This window comes from Stenella coeruleoalba, assembly GCF_951394435.1.
Source record: "Stenella coeruleoalba genome assembly, chromosome: 16".
Lineage (NCBI taxonomy): Eukaryota > Metazoa > Chordata > Mammalia > Artiodactyla > Delphinidae > Stenella > Stenella coeruleoalba.
The window spans coordinates 64,676,617-64,701,272 of record NC_137162.1 but is presented as its reverse complement, the minus strand read 5'-3'; the positions used below and the strand labels follow the sequence as shown (position 1 = coordinate 64,701,272).

Sequence of the window (24,656 nt, the reverse complement as noted above, 5' to 3'; positions counted from 1 at the left end):
TCTTTACCACTGGAAACTGAGTTCTCAAGCATTCATTCCATCAGCAAATATTTATTGAGCACCTAACACATGCCAGGAATTATTCTAGGTGTTATCCACTACCAAAACTACTTTTTTAGCTCAAGATAACATACTGACCAGAGATTAATATATTTCAGAGTTACAACATTCCTTCAGAATGTGGTTTCACTTACCAGGATAGAGAACTAAAAATCCAGAAAAGAGTTGATCAACTTGCTAAAGAGACACTAAGAAAATAGCATATATTATTCTGAATATGTAAGTACTATAAAATAGAGTGATAAATAATAGAAAGGGGGAAAAAGAAGGAAGGCAAGAAGACTAAGGAGTTAACTTCTTCTTGCATGGAGAAGACAGGTGAAATTGTCTAAATGTAAATATGAGAGAAAAGGAGATAACCAAAGAAAGGTAAGTCTAAGGAAACAAAATCTGTGTTTCTCAAGAAGTCATTTTGGTCTCACAAACAGAAGAAAGAAATGAAGTTAGATTTAAAAAAAAATAATACACTGCTATATAAACTTGATCTTCAAATTATTTCTCAGTGAATTAATGATTCCTTTTCATATTACTACGGTACATTGAAAGTATAGCCTGCAGATGTTTTACCTTATTAATTATTTACTTCCTTTATGCCTTTTTTTCTTGTTAATACTTATGCGACTTAAGAAAATGTGCTACAAATAGAGGAAAGTGAAAATGTAAATATGTTATTTTTAGTAAGTTTCCTTTCACTCCTCACAGAATAAACAAAATTAGGTAAAGGCACATCACACAAAATATTATCATTTACTGATATATTCTTCTTGCTTCGTTTTTGCTTTTTCAGTACAATGGGGACATTGGTGCAAAGTCAGAGATCTGGTACCTGTCTAGATCTCACCTTTATTTCTTATAAGACGTTCCCCTTGCTTACTACACTTGAGCCAAAATCTTTCAGTTCCACAAACATACAGAGGTCATCCCATCTTAGTTTCTTTGTCTCAGATGTTGCCTGTGTCTAGAATGTTCTTTTCTAAATTTTCTCCTCATGGATGCCTTCCTCAAGACTCATGTCATCTATTACTTCATCAGAGAGGCCTTGCCTAACCACCTTTATCAATCATGGGTGGGTAGGAAATAAAAGATGCAATCATAAGTATAATTAACAAGGGGATTATTTGTTATAGTAATATAATTTTGATTTATTATAATATATATTAGGGAATAAAGATATAATGTAATAGGCACTACAGGAGTCAAGGAGGAGTGGTTACTACCCCTGGGGGTGAGAGAGTAAGGGAAGGAGCAGTTCCTAAAACTCAGAGCATGAAAATGTATGGAGAGTTTCACCCAACAAGAACATGGCCTTAGACAGAGGAAAACGCTCACTGCCCATCAGTGGGGACCGGGCGAGGAGGGTCCAGGAGTATATATACGCAGCCCTCACCTTTCCTAAGTTCTCAAATCTTCTGTCAAAAGTTCCCATTGGTCAAACACAACCAGAGGCCAATGGCAAGGGAGCCCAAATATACAGTCCAGAAAGATCAGCTTCCTCCCTGTCACATCACTTTCTTTTAAATTTTTGCATTGCACTTACAACTCTAATATTTTCTTCTTAAGTTGTATATCTGTTTCTCTAACTGTAAAACTCCAGGTTTTTCTGTCTTGTTCATCACTATGTCCCAAAGACTAAATTAATGCCTGTATATATTTAAGCCTTCAATAAATATTTCTTGAATTAATTAGGTTAGCAACGCTTCTATGATTTAAAAAAATTACACAGAAATATCTAATTGTTAATGGGGAAATAGTCTGTAGTTTATAGGAGACTGGCATATAATGATCTTATTTCACATAACAAGGATTTTGGAGTGAATTATTCATAGGCAACTATAATGAGCTTACAACCCCATGGCTATCAAGCTGACCCCTTTGATTTACCGTAACTATCAAATGGAGAGAGATCGTGCCACATATGTCAGAGTTAACATGGAGGTTAAATGACACATATGATAGTCATTTATTTCCCTACCCACTCATTTATTCATTCAACAAATATTTATTGAACACCTACTGTTGGCACTGGGGATACAGCAGTGAAGCAACTCGCTAAATTTCCTGTCCTCAGAATGACTACATGTAAGGAAGAGGTCAAGGTCAGGTAGGCTTCACTAATAAGCTGAAATCTGAGCAAAGATGTAAAGAAAGCAATGAGAAGAAACCAAGCAAATTTCCAGAAGAGTGATCTGAACAGAAAGAACAGCCAGGGCAAAAGCCCTGACGTGGTGTCTGGAGCAACGTGTGCACGTTGTGAGCAGTGGAGACAGGCAGCACTGATAACAAAGGGAAGCAGTGTGTTGTGAGGAGTCAGTTTTTCCTCTTAACGAGATAGGTGGCCACAAAGTGACACATGACATGATCTAATTCACACTTTAACAAGAGAACAATGCAGGATTAGAGAGCCAGTTGTAAGAGTATAGCATTAATTCAGGTGAGAGATGATGATGTGAGAAGCGGTCAGAGTCTGTGGATCTATATTTCAAGGTAGAAGGGAAATGACTTCCTGGTGGCAGAGCATGAGGCTGAAGGGTAAGAAAGGAGTCAAGGATATTGCTGAGGTTTGGGGTCTGACCAAATGAAGATGCTCAGGAAAAGTTTGTTTGCTGTTTGTCTGTCTGATTTGTTTGTTTTCTATTTGACTCTGAGAAAAAAGACTTATTCAGTTATTTTTCACCTCATTGCCATGAAAATTCACCCAAGTTATCATTGTCTCATTGCCAAAAATCACTGAGGAAATGTGTGGTCCTTAAACTTTGTAAAGTTAACTTTGGAAGATCATTATTTTTCTATGCAAAGACAAACCACTGCATTTCGAATTTAGAATACTGAACATAGGATAAGACTTTGGCAAAATAGAACATAGATAAGACTTTGGCAAAATAGGTTTCAAACCTATTTCATTTTTGTGATTTTGGTTCATGATAACTGAATTTGGATATTTTGAAAACTGAATTTTGATCCAGATTTAAGCAGTGACTTTAAAATTTGATTTTTTCCAATAGATTAAAGTTATCCTTTTTATGCAGGTTTGGAAAAATCAAGTTTTTATATTAATCAAATGGTCTTTTTAACAAATATTTCCATTGTCTCAAACATGGGTTACCAGATTATAAAGAATTAGAATATAATAATGTGTAATTAGCTTTGCAAATTTATTTAATATAATTTAAGTTTTTAATCAATAATTCAGCGTGCTTTATTTAGGGTAGTAGAGCCAATGTAGTATAGTATAGTATAGCACAATCTCTGAAGACAGAAACTAAATTCAAATTTCCAACTCCCTCCTAACTTCCTAGCATCATGAACTTGGATCAGGTTCCCTAATCTCCTGATCTAAGTATCTTTGTATATGTATAAATGATACCCCAAATAATTCAACCTCATAAGGTCATTGAGAAGATTATATTTAAATTTTTGTTTATTTGCATTCAGATCATTTGAAATTTACTAATTTAATATAGACTAGAAATTTGATAGAAATCAAAACAACATTTGAGTCAACACAATGATTTTCTAGCTATTACACAGATATTTATCTAAAACTAAAGTATATATTTTCTATTTCTCCTCTACAAACTCAGTCATTCTTACTAACTTGGAAAGCTCTGACCTCTGGATACTTGTGTGTTTTTTATTCAGTGGTCAGTGTATTTATTCTGAAGATAAATACATTTTCAGACTAGCATGCAGGATTTTACAGCATGGTGAACAAGCTGATATTTTCATTATGATTTACCATGTTACATCAGTGCTTCTGACTTCCAAAAATATCAGTTCTTGTTTAAAAACCTTCAAAATATTCTGCAGTCTGATTAGGTCTCCTCTCAGTACTAGAAGTTAAAATAAGGCCACAGAAAAGGGAAAAGGAGATGGGTGAAATTTGGTTTTCCTACTTAATCTCCATTCCCAATAACAACACTTACAATGGATGGATAATTATAAATCTCCCCTGAAACTCTGCCCTCCCACCCAACACACAGCCTTAAATGACCAGGTTCACCTCTTCGCTCTGACCACCCCATTGCTGGCTCATCTCCCTCTTCATTTCCTTACATATCAAGGTGCTCCCTGAGGTTAGACCTCAGTTCTCTCTCTCACTTAAAAAAAAAAATCCCTTTCTAACCTTTCATCTGTCAGCCTCATTACCTCTCGTGGAAGTAAAAAGTACTTTCCACCTTCCTCACATTTTCTGGGCGTTTTATCTGCTTCACTTTAACGGCTCTTGTCTAGCAACTAGAAATGAAGAATCAGGTAGAGATTTGGATTAAAAACTTTTTGAAGGTGATGCCAAGATCTTACCCCTCTTTTCTCTCCCACTGGGGCTGGCAGAGGGTCCTCTTCAAGCTTGATACTTAACTCTTGAATTAATCAGCTGTAATTTCAGAATACAGCATAAACCTCTTACATTATTAATACATATCAACTTATTCCTTAAAGTCCACAGAAACAAGCATTTTTGGCAGAGGCATATCATTGAATATGAAAGATGATTCTTTCAAAAACTTGCTTCTTGGTTATATTTTTTATGTGAAACAGAGTTAGACTAATTTAATGGCTAAATTTGTTTTCATTTCATTTGTGAAATAAAATGTGTGCTGCAGATGCTGTACTATGGTTATATGTCATGTACGTTTTGTCAAATACATTTAGCTTGATACATGCATCACCTCAAACATCTACTTAGCTGACATACAAGAGATCGATACACATTTTGAACAAGGCTTTGCATACATATGTGAGTAGCTTACGTAACGCAACAGATAATTTGTACAGAATAAGGCTACTTATTTACATTTTAAAAGAATTTACCTCTAGATTGGTTTTTAAATGAGCTTTTCATATTTGGCTGCTGGTCTGAGCCCAACCAGGCAATAGCATTGAGTTTTTTTATTACCTACTAGAATGTAAAATCTCAAAGAAGAGAAATGACATTATTATTGTTTAATGGTACCACAATTTAGCACAGTGCCTGACCCTTAATTAGTGCTCAATAAATATTTGTTGAACTGAATTTAAAAATCAAAATAATCATTTCAATACCTTGGTTTATACACACATTTTTAGGAACAAGTATATTATTCAGAGAAAGACACACCAATAATCCTAACATAAAACAGATGACTGCAGGAAGCCCATCTCAACATGAAATGGGTTAACAAAGTCTCCATTTTCAATGAGTTTGTATGACAGGCTGTGAGTGACAGTGTTGAGCTACTGTCCGATTGTTTCTGCTGTCCAGTTGAATCTGTTTCATGAACCAAGTCAGGTTCTCTTCCCTGGTAAAAATAATGAAGTGGGGCCAGTGAGTTCCACTGCCTCCCAGCATCTAGAGCAGCCATCCACCACCCTTCAGTTCTGAGGCCCAGCAAGGCGACTCAGAAAATATGGCCTTACTGTTTCAGGCCACCACCATTCTCAATAACCGCATCCTTTTTTTCCACTCAAATAGGAAAGATGCACAGAGCCTCAACCCACCCACTACTTCATGATTTCAAGAAATACAGAATAAACTGTACAGTTGTTGAAAATATTTTCTGCCTGGAATTTCTAGTCACCAAACTATTCCAGAGTTCCAGAGAAGTTTCACATGGATTGTTCCTAGATTATTTGTACATGGAGACCTAGAGAATAACAGAAAGACTTAGAAATCATCTACTATAATACCTGCATTTATCATTCAAGGTAATTGAGGAACAGAAAGACCAAGTGTTACTCAAGGTAACACAGCAAGTTAGGAGCCAGGAATGCATCAGATAAGTGTCCTCCTCCTACACTCCACCATGGATACTACATAATTATAGCACAGCTAACACTGAACTCTTTAGGGTTCATTTGGACAATCTGGAATTTGTATAACATCATGTATGACTACATGATAATGTTCATAGATTGAACTATGTAACCCAAAACTGTCCCTTTCCAATGTTGACATTCCATTCGATGGAAGTTTCACTAGAATTATGGGCATCTTTATCATGTCAGTTCTTGTCAATCAAGTATAATCTAGTTAATTTGCCTTGCATGGTGGGGCAAGCACAGTGTCACTATGCCTATGAATACTTAAAGCTTTTTGAATAGTCAACTGGCATGCATTAAATATTTTAGTGATACAAATACTCGCTGGTGTTAAAAGTCTTACAAGATATCCTGCAGAAAAACCCTCAGAAAATAATCTATGACCTTGAATAATAGATATTCTATAACACATACATAGGGGTTTTATACATGAACAGCACTTTAAAGTTTTCCCAACTTTTTCAAATATTTAATGAAGTTAAAACACCATTGTATTAAGTTTTCTAAACTTTTATCTTTTAAATTGATATCATTTGAAGGAAGTGGTTGTATTTTTTAATAAATTTATTTATTTTATTAATTTAATTTTGGCTGCATTGGGTCTTTGTGGCTGCTAGCAGGCCTTCTCTACTTGTGGCGAGCAGTGGGCTACTCTTCGTTGCGGTGGCTGTGCTTCTCATTGCGGTGGCTTCTCTTGTTGCAGAGCACGGGCTCTAGGCGCACGGGCTTCCGTAGTTGTGGCACGAGGGCTCAGTAGTTGTGGCTCACAGGCTCTAGAGCGCAGGCTCAGTAGTTGTGGTGCACGGGCTTAGTTGCTCCGTGGCATGTGGGATCTTCCTGGACCAGGGATCAGACACGTGTCCCCTGCATTGGCAGGCAGATTCTTAACCACTGAGCCACAAGGGAAGTCCCAGTTATTGGTTTTTAAATGCTCTGCACATTGCTCATCAAAACATAGATTTCTATGTGCCAATGTCCAGAAAGTAGTTTGCTCTTCGGAGATAATACTTCTTTTAAAAGGGACATTTGATCAATATCAATAGGCTAAGAAAATTGTATTAAAATTAAATAACTGGTAATAGTCATTTTTATGTCATTCTCCATTTATTTTGATTTTTGAAATATTTTAAAAGCACTTATTTGAACATTTTGAAATATCACTAAGTAAATATTTCATAGACTCAGTGAAAACAAAATATTTTATCCACCATCAATCACACTTGTCAGAATGCTGTGCTGTTTAAACTTGATATAATGTACCATGTGTAGGATATTTTCTAGTCACCTGTGTTATACAGTTGCCACGATAACCTCAAATACTTTTATTTCATCAGTTCTGATTATTTTATACCAAAGACACTCTCCTCATTCTAGAAAACAAGGCCATCTATTAACCACTTCTGTTGGCTGCTAGCCCTCATATTACCCTCTCAGTATCTTAGATTCTCTTTCATTACATCTTTTTGATAGCTGATTTGATCCAGTACCTGTCTTTAAGTACAATCTTAATGCTTTCGATTACCAAGCTTCTATCTCTAGTCTTGACCCTCAATTTGGTCCAAAACTGAACTCTACAACTCTGTCTTTGTCTCACTTCCCACCCACCCCCACTTAACGCATCCTAGCCAGACTGACCTTTTCACAGTAACTAGAACACTGAGGTTATTTCTCATTGTTTTCCCTATTATAAACCAATCTGCAGCAACATATCCTTGTATCTCTCCTTAGGTACATCAACACTTAGGATATGGACTTCCTCAGCTTTACCAGATGTTGCCAAATTGCTCTCCCAAGAACTAAGGTCAATTTACATCCCAATCAGCAGTAAATAAAAGTTTCACTTTCTGCACCACCTAGACATTTGGTATTATCATGCTTTAATTTTTAACATCTAATGGCTATGACATGTAATCTCATTATTAATTTTTATTTTCCTAATAACTGGTGAAGCTGAACATCTTATCATACATTTATTTGTTCTTTTCTGTAAATTGTTTGTTTATATCCTTTGCCTATTTTACATAAGTTATTCGAGGCTTTTTCTTTTGTTTGTTTCTTTGTTTAGTTTCTAGGAGTTCATAATACCATCTGGGTACAAATCCTTTGTCAATTCCTTGTATTACAAATATCTTCTTACAGTCTGTGGCTTGTTTTTTAACTTTGTTTATGGCAACATTTCATTACACAGAAGTTTAAATTCTAATGTATTCAGTTTATCAATCTTTTCATTTAACATTTAATGCCTTATTTGGTAAATTCTTTTTATCCCATAGTTATAGAAATATTTTCTTCAATTTTCTTATCACCATTTTAACATTTTGTTGATCACATTTAAGTCTTTGATGCACTTTATTTTTGTTCATTGCATGAAATAGCAATCTATTTTTAATTTTTCTCTGTGGATATCTATCACTTATTAATTATTCCATTCTTCCTACCTCCCCTCAATTTTTAATGCCTACATAGTTATACACCAAGGCCCTTATGAGTCAGGATTGCATTAAGGCTCTCTATTCTCTTCAACTTGATGCTTTTTCTGTCTCTGCACTATTATCACACTGCTTCAATTATCATAGCTTTATAATAAACATTTATACTGGTGTTTCAATTATCCATTGCTTCAAAACAAACTGCTGCAAAACTCAGTGGATATTTTTAAATCATTATTTTTCATGAATTTCTGGGTACTCACAAAACTCTGCTTCCTGGGGCATCTGCTTGGGCACTGGGACAACAAAGAGCTCCAAAGCAGCCTTTTTCACATGGTTGACATTTGGTGCTGGCTGTCAGGTCAGCTGGGGGTGTCAACCAGAAGCCTTTATTTTCCTCTTTGTGGGTCTCTCCACGTGGCTGTTTGTGGAGCACAACAAAGAGGAGCTAAGAAGACATGTTGCAAGTTGCAGACCTCCTAAGGCCCAGCCTCAGAAGTGACTCAAAGTCACCTGTTATATTGGTCCAGTAGTTTCAAAGGGAGGTAAAATAGAATCTGCCTCTTGATGGGGGAAGTAGCAACGTTACATTGCTAAAAGGCATGTGGGAAGAGAGACAGTGTTGTAGCCATATGTGGAAATACAGTCTGCCACATTCTTACAGGGCAAGCCTGACCTTTTCACTATGCTTCTTCAACATCATTTTGGTATTTTGTCTTCCATCTACGAATCTATGAATTTTGGAATCAACTTGTTAAGTTGCATCCCAAAAAAAATCTTTTAAGGATCTGGAGTAGAGTTTCAGGTAACATTCATTCAACAAATGTTTATTGAGTACCTATTACGTGGTAGGTACTGTTCTGGTGCTACTAATACATAAATGAACAAAATGGACAAATACCCTTCCCTAATGAGTTCATGTTTCAGATAATTTGGAGAAAATAGACATCTTTATTTCCTTTAGTCTTCTAATCAATGAACATATTTTGTTTCCCAAATTTAGTTAGGTTTTTATGTCCTTCATTAAGATTTATAATTTCTTTTTACAAACATATACCTCTTTGATCTGATTTTTCTTAGGCAACTTAATGACTTTTTTCCCTTGCTACTTGAGGCTAAGCTCTTCAGGGGCAAAATTTTAACTGTTTTATATCTCCCTATAGCTCCAGGTACATGACCAGATACTTCAGGACAATGTAACTTGCTGAATGGTTAACAGCTTGAAAGAATAAAGGTGCACTGAAGAAAGTTTAATTTTCCATTTGTAAATCTTAACCATGCCAGGTCAAACGGTCTGAACTAAGCTAAGCTCCAAGAAACAAGCAGCTTTTATGTGTCAAGTGGAATGCCATCATCATACAGATAGCGAGAATCCCCTATGTAAAAACCATTAAGTAATGTAAAGAAGCAGCATATCCAGTTACTTCAGTGGTTAAAAAAAAAAAAAAAAGAAAGAAAAATGCTTTCTAATCTTTATATGGACATTTAAAGAAGTTAAAAGTGTGTTTGCCTGGCCTTGGCTAATCACACCTTTAACTAATAATGTTTAAATTAACTACTACATTGATTACAGTGAGGAACAAATTAGCTCACTTTATAAATGGAGTAAAGCTCAGCATTAAGTCTCCTGAGAAATCCATGAACATTCTTATTTTCAGACCTTCAGTTAACAAATGTCTACAATTCTTAGTTTTACGAGCATGCTGAACTTCTAAAAGTCTGCAGAAAAGCAGCCTAAGTAATAAAAAACCACCAAATGACACAAAAACAGTGGTAAGTACTGAGGAGAACTAAGATTCATATTTCAATTTTGCGTGTTTCAAGATGGGTAGCTTCTGACACACTGTGTCACCATGCATTCAAAATTGCCATCAAACTGCTGTCAAAATCATGACTCTACCAACAAACAGAATTTCAAAACATTCTAAGCTCTGAAACGTAGATAAGAAATAGCCTAATGACAATGTCGCTGTTTTCAATACTATTTACAGGTTACAAACACAGTCCTTTGTATGAGAAAAAGTTGTATGTATTGTAAAAAAAAAAAAAAAAAAAAAAAGTTTTATAAAACACCAGTCCTGTGAGAAGCTCCAAGCACTGTATAAGTAATTTGAAATCTGCAGAATGTTACACCATGACATGTAAAACTAGGAAACCATAAAGGAAAAAGTGGGAAACAGAAGTTTAGCTAACACTAAAAGATACTGCCAAGATGGAATCCTCCACATAGTCTCTCTTTCTGCCCCTTCTGTGCTGGTGTTCCCTAGGGTTCTTTTCTTCTTGCTCCAAGTGCATGCTAATTAATTCCTAAATCTAAATCTTGAGCCCAAGATCTGTCACCATGCTTCTAACTCCCCCGAGGTATCAGTGCTTGAATGTCACAGAAACACCGCAAACTCAGCAATCCCCAAATGAACTCATGATTCCCACCCTCACCCCATCTGTTCCTCCTTTTGTATTTCCTATCTCAGTGAATAGCACCACCATCCACCCAGGCCTCTATGCCAGAACACTGGGTGTCACTGAAAACCTTTCTCTCTTATTTCCCACATTTAACTGATATTCCCAAACCAGGGGGTTACACACCATCTCCTCCTTTAATGACGTGATCAGTTTTCTCTTCTTCATACCCACTGCTACAGCCTTGGTTCAAATCTTCATCATCTCTAACATGGACCATAGTGACAGTCACCTACCTGGACCCCCTGCTGATAGGTGTACCTCCTTTAATCCATTCTCCAAGCACTCACCAAATAATCTTTTTAAAATGCACAGAAGAGCAAATTACCCAACTGTTTAATATCTTTCAAAGGTTATAAATGTTCATGCAGGATAAAGTTCAAATCCTTACATGACTTACAGGGTCCTCTATGATCTGCCTCTTGCCTATATCTCCGACTTTCCTCAGCCTGCTACCTATTCACGCCAGATTACCTAGACCCACTAATTCATTCCTTTGCTCACACTGCTCCTTCTACTTGCAAGATCCTAATGAACTACTCATTCTAAAGGTCCCATGCAAGCATCATGGCCTCTACAAACCTTCCTGAAATCTATGCATGGAATTATATACTCCCATCTTTGTGCCATAAATAATAGTAACTAATATTTATGGAGTACTTACCATGGGCTAGACATTGTGCTCAGTGGTTTACATTATTTTGTCATTGTACCCTATAAGCTTAGAAACTCCTTTCACATTACCTTGCTACTATATCCTACAAATATATTTATAAATAAACTCAATATGCTTTATTTTACCGACTTGTTTATATTTTGTATTTTCTTCTACTAGCCTGAAAACTACTTATGTCTTCACTATGTTTTATCTTATTGTCTATTACCTAAAATCCTTCATTGCACAAGCAGATCTCAAAGCTTTGTTGATAAATGGAGTTTAATGGTTCCAAGGAGACTGATATGATAGGCAGATCTTCAATGACCTTCTACCTACTTAGAGTTTCTCCTAATACTAGTAGAGATGTTATCAGAAACATTTTGTTTAAATTTAAAAATACATCCTGGATCAAAGCAATTGTCTACCTAATGTACTAGTTGTGCAACAAAGAAAAAAGAACAAGACTTCCATTCATGCTATTACTGTCATAGATAAGCTACTTTAATAATGCATTTTGATATTAATTGCTTATGAATTTACCTGAGTTAATCAGAACCTATGCAGATTTTCTGCTTGCTCTATTTATTGGAAGAAAATTTTTCTAAAGGCACACTTAAAAATAGTGACTAAAGTAGCATTTGAATATTTTATCCTACAGTGATTTTATTAAACACGGTAATTCTTAACAATTCCTTTTAGCTAACACCTGTAAACATCCAGGAACAATCCACCAGTTGAAAGTCTGTGATTCAGTTTTGTGAACATTACTGGCTTGTAACATAAAGATTTCTAATTCTGGATTAAATGCAAAAGACCATAAAGAATAAGCCAGTCATGTAGCTGCCTGACAGAAGGGGAGTTCTAGATCTGTTGATATTAATACTAACAGAGTCACAATTTCCCAAAACATTTAGATGTGGTGGCAAGAATAAGAGCTGACGATGATTTGCATATCAAAGAGCCCCTTCATCCTTGCTTGGTGTACTATTTAGCAAAAAGACCCTTTGTCTTATTTCAGCATTTTGGGGGTCTAATTTCCTGTTGTTGTTACTACAAGGGTAACTTACCCTATTCCTCTTTTCAAAGGCTGAGGTCAGGTAAAACAAATATAACTGCGATACAATCTAAACAGGAAGTACTCATTTACTGCCAAATAACCATAAATACTTTGTTTGTAAAAATCAATTTATTAAATAATTTCAATTAGATTTGACTTTAAAACCTGCACCTTAAGCATGATGTGCCCCCTGAGCAACAAATAAAACAAAATAAAAATTTCTGAAGCGTATATAGAATATTTTAAACCAAACTGTTGTTTCTTCATAATGCTCCTGTAGAACATTTAGATGCCTGCCATTTACATAAATATATCTCTTAATGTTTATTTATAAATTTACCACTCTTCCTATACATCGTTTTCACTAAATTCAGGGTTCTGAATGTTCTTCCCTCTTTATTAGGAAACCATCTCCCAATTTTGGCTATTCTCTCCTAGACAGGTTTGCTATCTGAATACCTCCTTAAATAGTCTTATACCTCATGCCCTTCGCACATCTGTAAGAGATACCCTGCCAAGTCAGAGGCAGTCCTGGAATTTGCTGCCATATCTTGCCAAATCAAGAGCTTGAGATGAACACACACACACACTACTATATATAAGATAGATAACCAACAAGGACCTACTGTATAGTACAGGCAACTCTACCTAACGTTATGTGATAACCTATATGAGAAAAAAGTCTAAAAAGAATGAATATAGGTATATGTATAAATGAATCACTTTGCTGGACACCTGAAACTAATACAACATTGTACCTCAATTATACTCCAATAAAATTAAAATATTAAAAAAGTGCATCTCTTGTAAATAACAAAAAAGTGTAGAGAGAGTAGCACAAATAGCACAAAGTACAATAGTAGAAGTATATCAAAATAGATTAATAATCAGAATAATACAAAGGGAGTAAATTTGTCAGTTAAAGGACAAATTGTATATTGTAAATTGGATTCTTACGCTTTTTACAAGCCACACAACTAAAATATACAATGACACATAAAAGATGAAAATAAAAGAACAGTAAAAGATAAGGACAAAAGAAAGTGGGACACATAAAGACACTGGAATAGAGAAGTTTCTACCAAACAATAAAAAATGATTCAGGTGGTAAATACAGTGATTCCAAATTCATATGTAAATAATAACATTGCATCAAAGATACAAAGTAAAATTGGAGAGCTGTAGAAAAAGCAATTGTCAAAGATCAATAATAGAAGGAGATATCAGTACACTCCTCTCAGTAACTGATAGATCAGGAAACAAAAAGAACGAGCCAAATTTAGATTTAAACAGCACAATTTAAAAGTTTGATGCTATGGACATATGGAGAACCTTGCACTCAACAATTAGAGAACACACATTCTACTCAATTATATCATGAACTTCGAACCTGAACATATACCACAAAGCAAGTCTCAACTAAATATCAAAATATTACTGTCACACAGAAATTTTTCTGTGCAAATAAGACACTAAGGTAGAAATATAATTTTGAAGATTTTAGTTATGGTAAATTGGAATGTGGGGCAGAACTTTATAAAACTGGAACACTATAGAAATTCAGAAAACTCTATGATTTGAGAAAAGGTATTTGTACCACTTTTAATTTCTCCCATTCAAGTGATGATTTTCATCCAAATATTTAATAATCAAAATTTTTATTCTTTCAGTATTATTTGATGCTTTCAAATTTCTTAGTTGAATAACTTGTTACTGTACTACAATGTAGATTGATTAATGAAATAATGGCATCTCTGACTCTACAGTGGAAGCTGAACTTACCTCTGGCCTTCTGGCTAACATTTCCCAGAGAAAACTTAGAACTTATAAAAAATAAGATATAGGGCTTCCCTGGTGGCGCAGTGGTTGGGAGTCCGCCTGCCGATGCAGGGGACGCGGGTTCGTGCCCCGGTCCGGGAGGATCCCACGTGCCGCGGAGCGGCTGGGCCCGTGAGCCATGGCCGCTGGGCCTGCGCGCCCGGAGCCTGTGCTCCGCAACGGGAGAGGCCACGGCAGTGAGAGGCCCGCGTACCGCAAAAAAAAAAAAAAAAAAAAAAAAAAGATATAGTTGAAGTATTTGGAATAGACGAGCATCCAATAATTAAATTAATATTATCAGTTTGCACTAAATTCACAGAAAAGTGGGGTATTACTGGCCAGTATGGATCAGAATATAATTAGGCAATAAAATTCATTCATCTAGCTTCAATCACTCTCTTATCTGACTACAAAAGTGATCAGATAACATTCCTTTTAGGTCATAAAATAAATCCTATTAAATGCCAACCTATAAATGTTGCTCCTGGAAACATAAAAACTATATCTGGGTTAGTTTAGGATGAAATGGGCCTTACCTTAGGTAGAAAGTGGAAATGAATAATGTATATTTCATAAGTCTTCATGCAAAAGATATTGGCATTTCACTGTATTTTATCACTTTAGCTCAGTTGAATTTCACATCACTGACAGAGATGACTTGACCATCAATTTTTCAAATTTGTATAGTATTACTGGTTTTATTTTCCTGAAATTTTTCTTTCACTAGTAACAGAAACCTATTCAGAAATGGTAATTAAAAGGCATTGAAGGTCATCTGATTTGCTGTATTGGCTTTAGATCAGTGACAAGATTTTCTCAGTCAGTCACTGCTCTGTCAGTTTTAATACAAAGCATGCATTTATCTTACTAACAGTTCAATTTCTGGGATAGCTGTTTTCTGCAATTAAAGCTACCGAAGCTTTAATATACATGGAAATTACCATGATAGCATTCTCTCCATATTTCTAACAACCCTGGAAGACCCTAATATAGAAATATATACAGATGACTACAGCTGGTTTTCTGAGGACAGCTTTTAAGATTATTATATGATCTTAGGAGAAGCATTTACATGAATCTTTAGATAAATTACTAAGTGCTGCAGAAATTAAGCCATTTGGAACAGATTTACAAAAACAATCTTACATAAATAATGGGTAAGGAATTGAAGTAGGAATGGTTTTATGAAACTCTTGCTGAAGGAATAGACAAGACAGCTGATTGAGGAGAGTTGACAGAGAACTGGCAGAGGAAGATTAAAATTGCAGGAGAAATTAAGCCGACTTGCTCAGTGGGATGATGTTGACTATTACCTAGTTAGTTCTATCACAGAAAAACACCCACTTACACAGAATCTTCCACTTAACTGAGTATAAGCCCAGTTCAGTAATCACAGAATTATGAAGGTTAACGATTAACCTAATGAAGTTAGGTTATGAAGGTTAAAGATCTAACCTAATTCAACCCCTGTGTCTATAAAGAATCTGGGAAATTATGTAATTTATCCAAGAAATACGAATCAAATCTGCTGCCTCCCATTACAGGCCTCTTTCCAATGAATTAAACTGAATTAGATGTGTGGATGCGATAGAAGCACTCTCGCTGTAAAGTCAGTTAATATGAATACACCCCGCACCCTCCACACTCTGACAATTACAATAAAATTTTATGCGGAATGCATCATGAAGAGTAGAAAAGAATGCCAGTGCAATTTTGCTAAAGCTAAGGCAATCTGAGAATTTAATTTTGGTGTGTCGAGCCAAAGTTAATTACTCATGCACATGGGCTGGAAGGTGACCAACGACTGACACAGCAGCTTTCAAACTCTTCTGTTGAATTAAAAAAATAAAATAAGAATGTGGGGAGAGGAGGTTGGGAAGGAAGAGTGTAAGAAAAGGGTATAAATTGAATAAATTAATGGATGACTAGTGAAATCATGAATGCTGGGCTGTGAATTCACTTCAAGAAACCTAGGTGCTCATGGAAATTTATCTAAAATCAAAAGCAGGGGCAGAATTACATTGTATACTTTAAATATACACGATTTTATTTGTCAATTATAACTTAATAAAGATGAAAAATAGTTGAAATAAAAGATGCATTTAAATCTATTACCAATTTTTTCAAAAGAAGATGTAGTAGGAATTGGAGACAGGGATGGTAGGATAAAAGGGTGGGGAAAGGGGGATGGAAGCCACAAACAGATGTGGGGAAACTGTAGAAGAATATCGACTTTTTCACCAACCTGAAGTGATACTTTCTCAGTAAAAGAAAGAACTGTCTAATATATAATAACTATCTAGCATTACAAACAGATAAATTTAGTGTTTAACATTTTACTTTGAAAAGAATCATTTAACAGAGGAAGTTACCACAGGACTACTCTAGATAGTGGATCCTAGTTGTATTTATAATTCGATTTACAAAACTGTGGTTTACATACAGCTTGTCAGGAAAACATCCAGGACAATCACATTTAAAAAAAAAAAATTTTTAAGCCACTGGGCCACATTAAATATATAGGCTTTATTTGTAGTTAACTGTAATCATCTTCAGAGTTCACAAAAAGAGTGATCTTTGATTCACCTATTGTAATTTTCACCTATCCACTGACACAGTCCAGAGATTTCATATTCTTTTTTTTTAACATCTTTATTGGAGTATAATTGCTTTACAATGTTGTGTTAGTTTCTGTTGTACAACAAAGTGAGTCAGCTAATGTGTATACATATGTCCCCATATCTCCTCCCTCTTGCGTCTCCCTCTCACCCTCCCTATCCCACCCCTCTAGGTGGTCACAAAGCACTGAGCTGATCTCCCTGTGCTATGCGGCTGTTTCCCACTAGCTATCTATTTTACATTTGGTAGTACATATAAGTCCATGCCACTCTCTCACTTCGTCCCAGCTTACCCTTCCCCCTCCCCGTGTCCTCAAGTCCATTCTCTACGTCTGCGTCTTTATTCCTGTCCTGCCCCTAGGTTCCTCAGAATCATTTTATTTTTTTTTTAGATTCCATATATACGTGTTAGCATACGGTATTTGTTTTTCTCTTTCTGACTTACTTCACTCTGTACGACAGTCTCTAGGTCCTACCACCTCACTACAAATAACTCAATTTCGTTTCTTCTTATGGCTGAGTAATATTCCATTATATATATGTGTCACATCTTCTTTATCCATTCATCTGTCGATGGACACTTAGGTTGCTTCCATGTCCTGGCTATTGTAAATAGAGCTGCAATGAACATTGTGGTACATGACACTTTTTGAATTATGGTTTTCTAATGGTATATGCCCAGTAGTGGGATTGCTGGGTCGTATGGTAGTTCTATTTGTAACGTTTTAAGGAACTTCCATACTGTTCTCCAAAGTGGCTGTATCAACTTACATTCCCACCAACAGTGCAGGAGGGTTCCCTTTTCTCCACACCCTCTCCAGCATTTATTGTTTGTAGATTTTTTTGATGATGACCATTCTGACTGGTGTGAGGTGATACCGCATTGTAGTTTTGATTTGCATTTCTCTAATACTTAGTGATGTTGAGCATCCTTTCATGTGTTTGTTGGCAATCTGTATATTTTCTTTGGAGAAATGTCTGTTTAGGTCTTCTGCTCATTTTTGGACTGGGTTGTTTGTTTTTTTGAATTTGAGCTGCATGAGTTGCTTGTAGATTTTGGAGCTTAACCCTTTGTCACTCATATTATTTTAAAGCATATAAAAAACAAGGATGCTATTAAAAAAAAAAAAAAGAAACCTCCCAATGACTACTGGCTGTATCTTTTCATTTTCTTTAGCTTTATCCTTGTCATCATCACCAAGAATCTTAGGAAACACCATCATCCCTGTAGCTACCCTTTCTATAATCAGGCATTTCTCTTTCAATGGGAGCTTTTCAGTGGCTAGGAAATGAAAATCGAAGAAGCAGAGGGTGCACAAACGGGTGTTTGTCTTGATGTCTGAAGATCTAGGTTCTGAGGTGGTCATTACCGAGTTGTGACCGTATCAAGCTATGTTATCTCTCAGCAACTCAGTTTTTTAACCTAAAAAATGAGAAGGTTGTATTAGATTATCTCTAAGCTCTCTGACAGCTTGAAATGGAGTCAATTAGTTACATCTTCCTTTTTGAATTTTCCTCACATTCTCTTTAAAATGGTTAAATAGGTAGCTTTTTTAAGATAATAAGTAATTCTTTCCTATTTATAACATTCTACTCAAATATCAAACTTCCTTAGCCTTTGCCAAAGGCCCCAGTAGACAAATAACTTCAAGTAACTACTAACTCTCAGAGCAGTACAAGTCATCTAAGGTCACTGTTTACATTCTACATCGATAAAAAGGTTTTTGTAAAAGTGAGAGATGTTTTTAATACTTAGCTGAAATAATAATAGGAAAATTAATACTTCCTGTAAGGATGAATCTGAATCTAAATTCAAGCTGTAGTTAAGAGCTACTTCAATTTGTATGGTATCTATGGTTGAGAAGCAGAATAAAAACCCTTTAAAAATTTTTATTTATGACAGTCTAACATTATGCCTTTGACAAAACGGACAAAGGTAAATTGTCTCAGTGCTCTGTTTAATGGCTCCAATGGCCAGCTCAGTACAGGGACATTTATTTCAGGATGTCTACTTGTTTGTACATCTTGTTTCCTAAAAACAGGCTAACGTGGTACTAAGTTACTGTAGAAAAATATTTTTTAAATTCCAATCACTGACCACATTTCATACATATCCAATGGGTCAAACATATAAACATATTTAGTTTTTATTTATCATGTATTTGGTTACAGATATCTTTAAGCAAAACAATTTTTAAGCTAAGTAGAATAGGAATAAAAGTTAGAATAAAAACTTAATATAATTATTATTCTAAACATTATAAGGCTCAAGGTTCTTATGCCTAAAATATACCCTTAATGAGACTTGTGGCTACTGAATAAAATACAATCAAGAGATGCAGCGTTGCTTGCATGGTAATTATGATACTGTTTATAATGCCATGGTTCTGTTCAAAGGCCACTAATACAAATCAGTCTTTTAGCTGCAATACTTAAAGAGTGACACTATAATTATGATATCCCTCTCCATTCAAATACTCTGTGCATCTTGTCACAGTGACTTCATTTCACATTGGGATGCATGTAGAAACGTGCTGCCACAATTATTCAGCCACAATGCCTGTGCCTATGACTAAGCTGAGATAAAATTGAGAAATAAACCAGATTAATGTTCATGCTTTACTGTCCATTTTTGCCATTCCCTTCCTTTTTTGGTGTCTTCTTTGACCCTCATACTGAGTAATTTTCAACTTCTCCTGTCATAAAGAGAGCCTCAAATGCTATCTGAGTCTTCAAGCCCTATACCAGTGTTTCCCAAAGAATGTGCCAGAGAACACCAGTCTTGCAACTTATTTATCAAAAATACCAAAGAGAGTGTGGACCGGTTCTAAGATCCAATACTTTGGGGAAGCTTTGTGTACTCTATCCCCAATACTGAGGATTCCCTAAATTTATGAGCATATCAAAGGCTCTTAGAAGTCCTGCAGTAAAGAAATATTTTACCTATATTTAACTCATGCAAATCCAAAATTTAGTTAACTGTAGAGCCTATTCATACCATTTGTTTGAAATAAACTCTGTTAACATACCTGATAACCAGCGCAAATATCAGGCACGTATGTGCCCTCATATGGAATTTAACTGCTGAGGTCCTAGCCCCTTAGAGATTAGTTAGATGCTGGCTAGCTAAATGGAAAAACCGATACAAACTGAGAGGTTAATTCTTTTATAATAGATCCATGTGTTACCTCTGTCCAAAAATGGTTTATTTTAACCTACATTTGCAATGCATTTGCCAAAGTGCAGAATAAAATGGAAATTTCAGGCACTAAAGTTGTGAGATTTCACCCTCCATGTGTCTGTTATTGCACGAGTGAGGACTGTATTGGTTTTAAAATTTTGAGCATTTTAAAAATGCTCAAAGAGCTAATATTCTGAGGAAATAATTAACATATATTGAGTGAAGGTAATATTTCTGGACACATTTAATCAAACCATTTTTCTCATTTGACTAATAGAAACGAATTTAGTCATCTGCTTTTTGATGCCAAAAAAACAAGAAAAAAAAGCCATCTGCCAAGCTCTGGTTGTGGAGCCATGGCTGTGTCTCAACCATTTATTTGACTAATGATCAATACTAGGTCATTGAACTGAAAGGAAGCCCTAAATTTTGACTTCTACAAAAAGATTTCAGAGGAAGACTTTTGCTTTGAAAGTCTACTGACCTTAGAACATTAGCAATTTGAATCTGCCATCTCCACAAACCACCATTTATAAGATTTCTTCCTATCTCTAACCAAAATAGAAACTTGGAGAAAGGAGACGTAAGTCCCCTATTTATATTCATGTGACTCAAAAGATAAAATGGTGATGAAGAGGATGAAAAAAAAAGATGAGGGAGCTCAGGAGTCTTTAAACTGAAGTTGGAAACTATGTCAAAATATGTTTTGCCGGGACATTTCTGATACATCTTGCTTCCCTGTTAGAATGGTAGCCCCCTGCATGGTGTCTGAGAGCTTTTTATTCCCATATGTTTATGCCCTTAGAAGTGATCACAGAATTTTTGAAACACAAAATATTTGAAGGCATTTTGTTTTTCAACCTCCACCCATTCTAATAGAGGACTGTGAAACTAACCCTACACTAAGTCACTGACAGCATTAGCAGGTGGATGAAATCCTTAGTCCAACAAAATAATGCTTTTGAAAGACTGGTATACTCACTGATGAATGCCTTTTAAGCTTACATCATGTCAGTTATTTGCAACCTCTTATCTTTATAAAATATCTGCTGGTTCTGGGAAATTCTGCAGTTTCTTGTTTCTGATTCTTTCCTTCAATAATACAGTCTTGTTCAGTCTTACAAAACCAAAGGGGAAATACTGTTGTATCTTAACCCAAGGAGAAATACCTCTAGTATTTAAAATTCAGTATTTTTGGAACAAATTCTTTTGTTGGGCTGTAACACCCCAGAGAAACTGACAAAATTAGGAAGCTTGCATTCGTTACTATTTACTAGCTGAAGCCTCAAGGTAGTTTTGTAAAAATAATCACAAAAACAGAAAACAGTATACAAACATAGTTTTGGTATTTTTTTTCCCACAAACTAATTGATGTCCTTTTTTTCTTATTGATTTTTCTTCCCAGTGCAGAGAATTGCTACTTTTTTCTGAGTAATATAGTAAAAATGATTTCTTGACATTTCACTGTTTGCATTTACATTCTACTTAACAAGATGATTCCCAAAGCCAGACAATGACTGTGTTCAATGGAAAATGATGATATACTGGGTTGGCCAAAAAGTTCTTTCCATTTTTAAAGTTAAAAATAAAAGACACATTTTTCATTTTCACCAAGAACTTTATTGAATAATGTATTCACTGTAATGAATTCACCATTTTGTTCCACTACCTTCTGCCATTTTTCAGGCAGCTTCATAATTCCATCTTCCCAAAACTTTTTATCTTTTTGAGCAAAGAACTGTTCCAAGTGCCTTTTACAGTCTTCCAGGGAATTGAACTGTTTTCCATTAAGAGAATTTTGTAAAGAATGAAACAAATGGAAATCTGAAGGTGCAATGTCCAGTGACTACGGTGGATGAATCAGAACTTCCCAGCCAAGCTGTAACAGTTTTTGCCTGATCATCAAAGAAACATGCGGTCTTGCATTATCCTGATAGAAGATTATGCGTTTTCGGTTGGAAGATTATGCGTTTTCTGTTGACTTATTCTCTTACGCGTTTTCTGTTGACTAATTCTCAGCACTCGACGCTTTTCATCGAGTGCTGCTTTCAGTTGGTCAAAATGGGAGCAGTACTTATTGGAATTAATCGTTTGGTTTTCCGGAAGGAGCTCGTAATAGAGGACTCCCTTCCAATCCCACCATATACACAACATCACCTTCTTTAGATGAAGACCAGCCTTTGGCGTGGTTGGTGGTGGTTCATTTTGCTTGCCCCGTGATCTCTTCCGTTCCACATTATTGTACAGTATCCACTTTTCGTCACCCGTCACAATTTGTTTTAAAAACAGAATGTTTTTGTTATGTTTAAGTGGAGAATAGCATGAGGAAATATGGTCAGGAAAGGTTTTTTTGCTTAACTTATGTGGAACCCAAACATCAAAGCGATGATAACCAAGCTGGTGCAAATGATTTTCAGTGCTTGATTTGGATATATTGAGTATGTCAGCTATCTCCCACGTGGTATAACATTGATTGTTCTCAACTAATGTCTCGATTTGATCGCTATCAACTTCAACTGGTCTACCTGACCGTGGAGCATCATCCAGTGAGAAATCTCCAGCACAAAACTTCACAAATCACTTTTGACATGTTCGATCAGTCACAGCACCTTCTCCATGCACTGCACAAATCTTTTTTTGCGTTTCAGTTGTGTTTTTACCTTTCTTGGATAATAAAGCATAATATGCTAAAAATCTTTTCTTCCATCTTCAGTATTAAAATGGTTACACAAAAATTCACCAATTTTGATAAGTTTTTTTAAAATGCATGTTGATATGACAGCTGTCACAATACAATCTAACACAATTGTTTCGAATGAAGTTAAAGACAACTAAATGCTACTAGAGCCGTCTTATGGAAAAAACACGAATGAACTTTTTGGCCAACCCAGTAGTATCAAAACTCTTCCCCTTACTAGTTTTCATATGTCTTTACCAATCTCTTAATCAATGCGGAAGTGACATAATTGAAGGAGAAAAAGTGTCTGATCTAAAAAGACCTCTCTGTCTTTATCACTTCCCTCAATCATCTGATACTCTCCATCTCAGCCCCTAGCTCACTTCCTTCACTGCATTTTCAATTTGAACTTACTTCTTTCTTTACCTGTTCATTGTATTTCTTATCCCATGGGCCATAGGTTCCATGTAGGAGGGAATTTTCTACACCTAGTGGCTACCAAGTGTTATTGCTGAAGGAAGGAATAAATAAGGGAAGTGGGGGGAGTGGGAGAATGTATATGATGGATCAGAAAAAAAAAGTGTTCCCCAAATGAAATCAGTCTCTAAATATACCACGTAAAAGGAAAAGGAATGCTTTTGTTTATATTTTGTTGATCATTTATTTCTAAATTATTCAACATCTTTCATTATTCTATTATTCAACATCTTTCATTATTCTTTCATCTTTCATAATTAGCTTCCACCTGTTGAACAATATAGTGCCAGGTACTTTACTTTACTGTCTCTTTAGTTTCCTTTCTAATTATTACTCATATTTCATGGTGCAAATTGAGAAAAAGAACAGGAACAGGCTACAGTCTCTTGTTAATTTTTTTTACTTCAACTGTCATCAAATCTTATTTCCTTTTCCCAGGCCCCACTTTTCCATCTGGTGTACCTGTCTAAAAACAAATCCTTTCACATCACAGACTTTCTATATCATGGTTTTCACTCTCTTCTCCCTCCCTCACTCCTTTTCATCTCTGGTATTGTCTGGCTCTGCAACTTAGATCTAAAGAACACATTTCAATATATGTTCTTCTTCAGCTACCTCTCCCAGAAGCATCAAGGATTTACTCTTGTTTTCCCCACAGCCTTCTATTACCATATGTCTCTTCCAAGTCAGGGAACTTTTGATACCTTGTAAGATTGTGACCCTTGCTTTTGGGGAACTATTTATCAACTCTTAAGTACTAGGGAGTTACAAGGAAAATAAACACAAACACACACTTGCATTCACAAAGGAGCACACTTGTGTACTACAGCACATTACATATATCATTTATAAATGTTCTTTAGAAACGTTATCATTATAGTTATAGCAACTACATGTTGTCTCATAATTATTAGTAGGAAAGTATGTCTCCTGTCATATAAGTTAGGATTGTCTTCAGATACAATAACAGGAAACCTAACAATATTTTAAAATTAAAAAAAATTTGGGCTTCCCTGGTGGCGCAGTCGTTGAGAGTCTGCCTGCCGATGCAGGGGACGCGGGTTCGTGCCCCGGTCCGAGAAGATCCCACGTGCCGCGGAGCGGCTGGGCCCGTGAGCCATGGCTGCTGAGCCTGCGCGTCCGGAGCCTGTGCTCCGCAACGGGAGAGGCCACAACAGTGAGAGAACAGCATACCGAAAAAAAAAAAAAAATTACTTGTCTTGTAAAGAAAATAAAGTCAGGACATAGTAGTATCTGGTGTGGGATTGCTGACTAAGTGAAGGGAAGCCTAAAACCTCTCCAATTAATTTCTGGCTGATCACCTCACAGTCCCAAAATGGCTGCTGACCTGTAGGCATTTTAGATCCCTGCTCAAGGTAAGAAGAGAAGGGGAGCATTAGACCCAGCTTACCTCTTTTAATAGGA

At 35.8% G+C, this 24,656-nt stretch overlaps 2 protein-coding genes across 16 annotated transcripts in view; one reads left to right on the top strand and one right to left on the bottom strand.

Moving 5' to 3' along the window:
- CTNNA3 (catenin alpha 3) overlaps window positions 1-24,656 on the bottom strand; it is a 1,677,393-nt gene that overhangs the window by 964,537 nt on the left and 688,200 nt on the right. The gene's annotated exons all lie outside the window — the stretch shown is intronic.
- LRRTM3 (leucine rich repeat transmembrane neuronal 3) overlaps window positions 1-24,656 on the top strand; it is a 181,587-nt gene that overhangs the window by 60,261 nt on the left and 96,670 nt on the right. The window contains exon 3 of one of the 2 annotated variants that reach the window (XM_079899795.1): window positions 7,585-11,365. The exons of the other annotated variant lie outside the window; for it this stretch is intronic. Coding sequence (XP_079755921.1) covers window positions 7,585-7,656 — 72 coding nt within the window. The 3' untranslated portion in view covers window positions 7,657-11,365. Of the gene's footprint in view, window positions 1-7,584; window positions 11,366-24,656 lie in introns of those variants that run through there. 2 annotated transcript variants of the gene reach the window in all.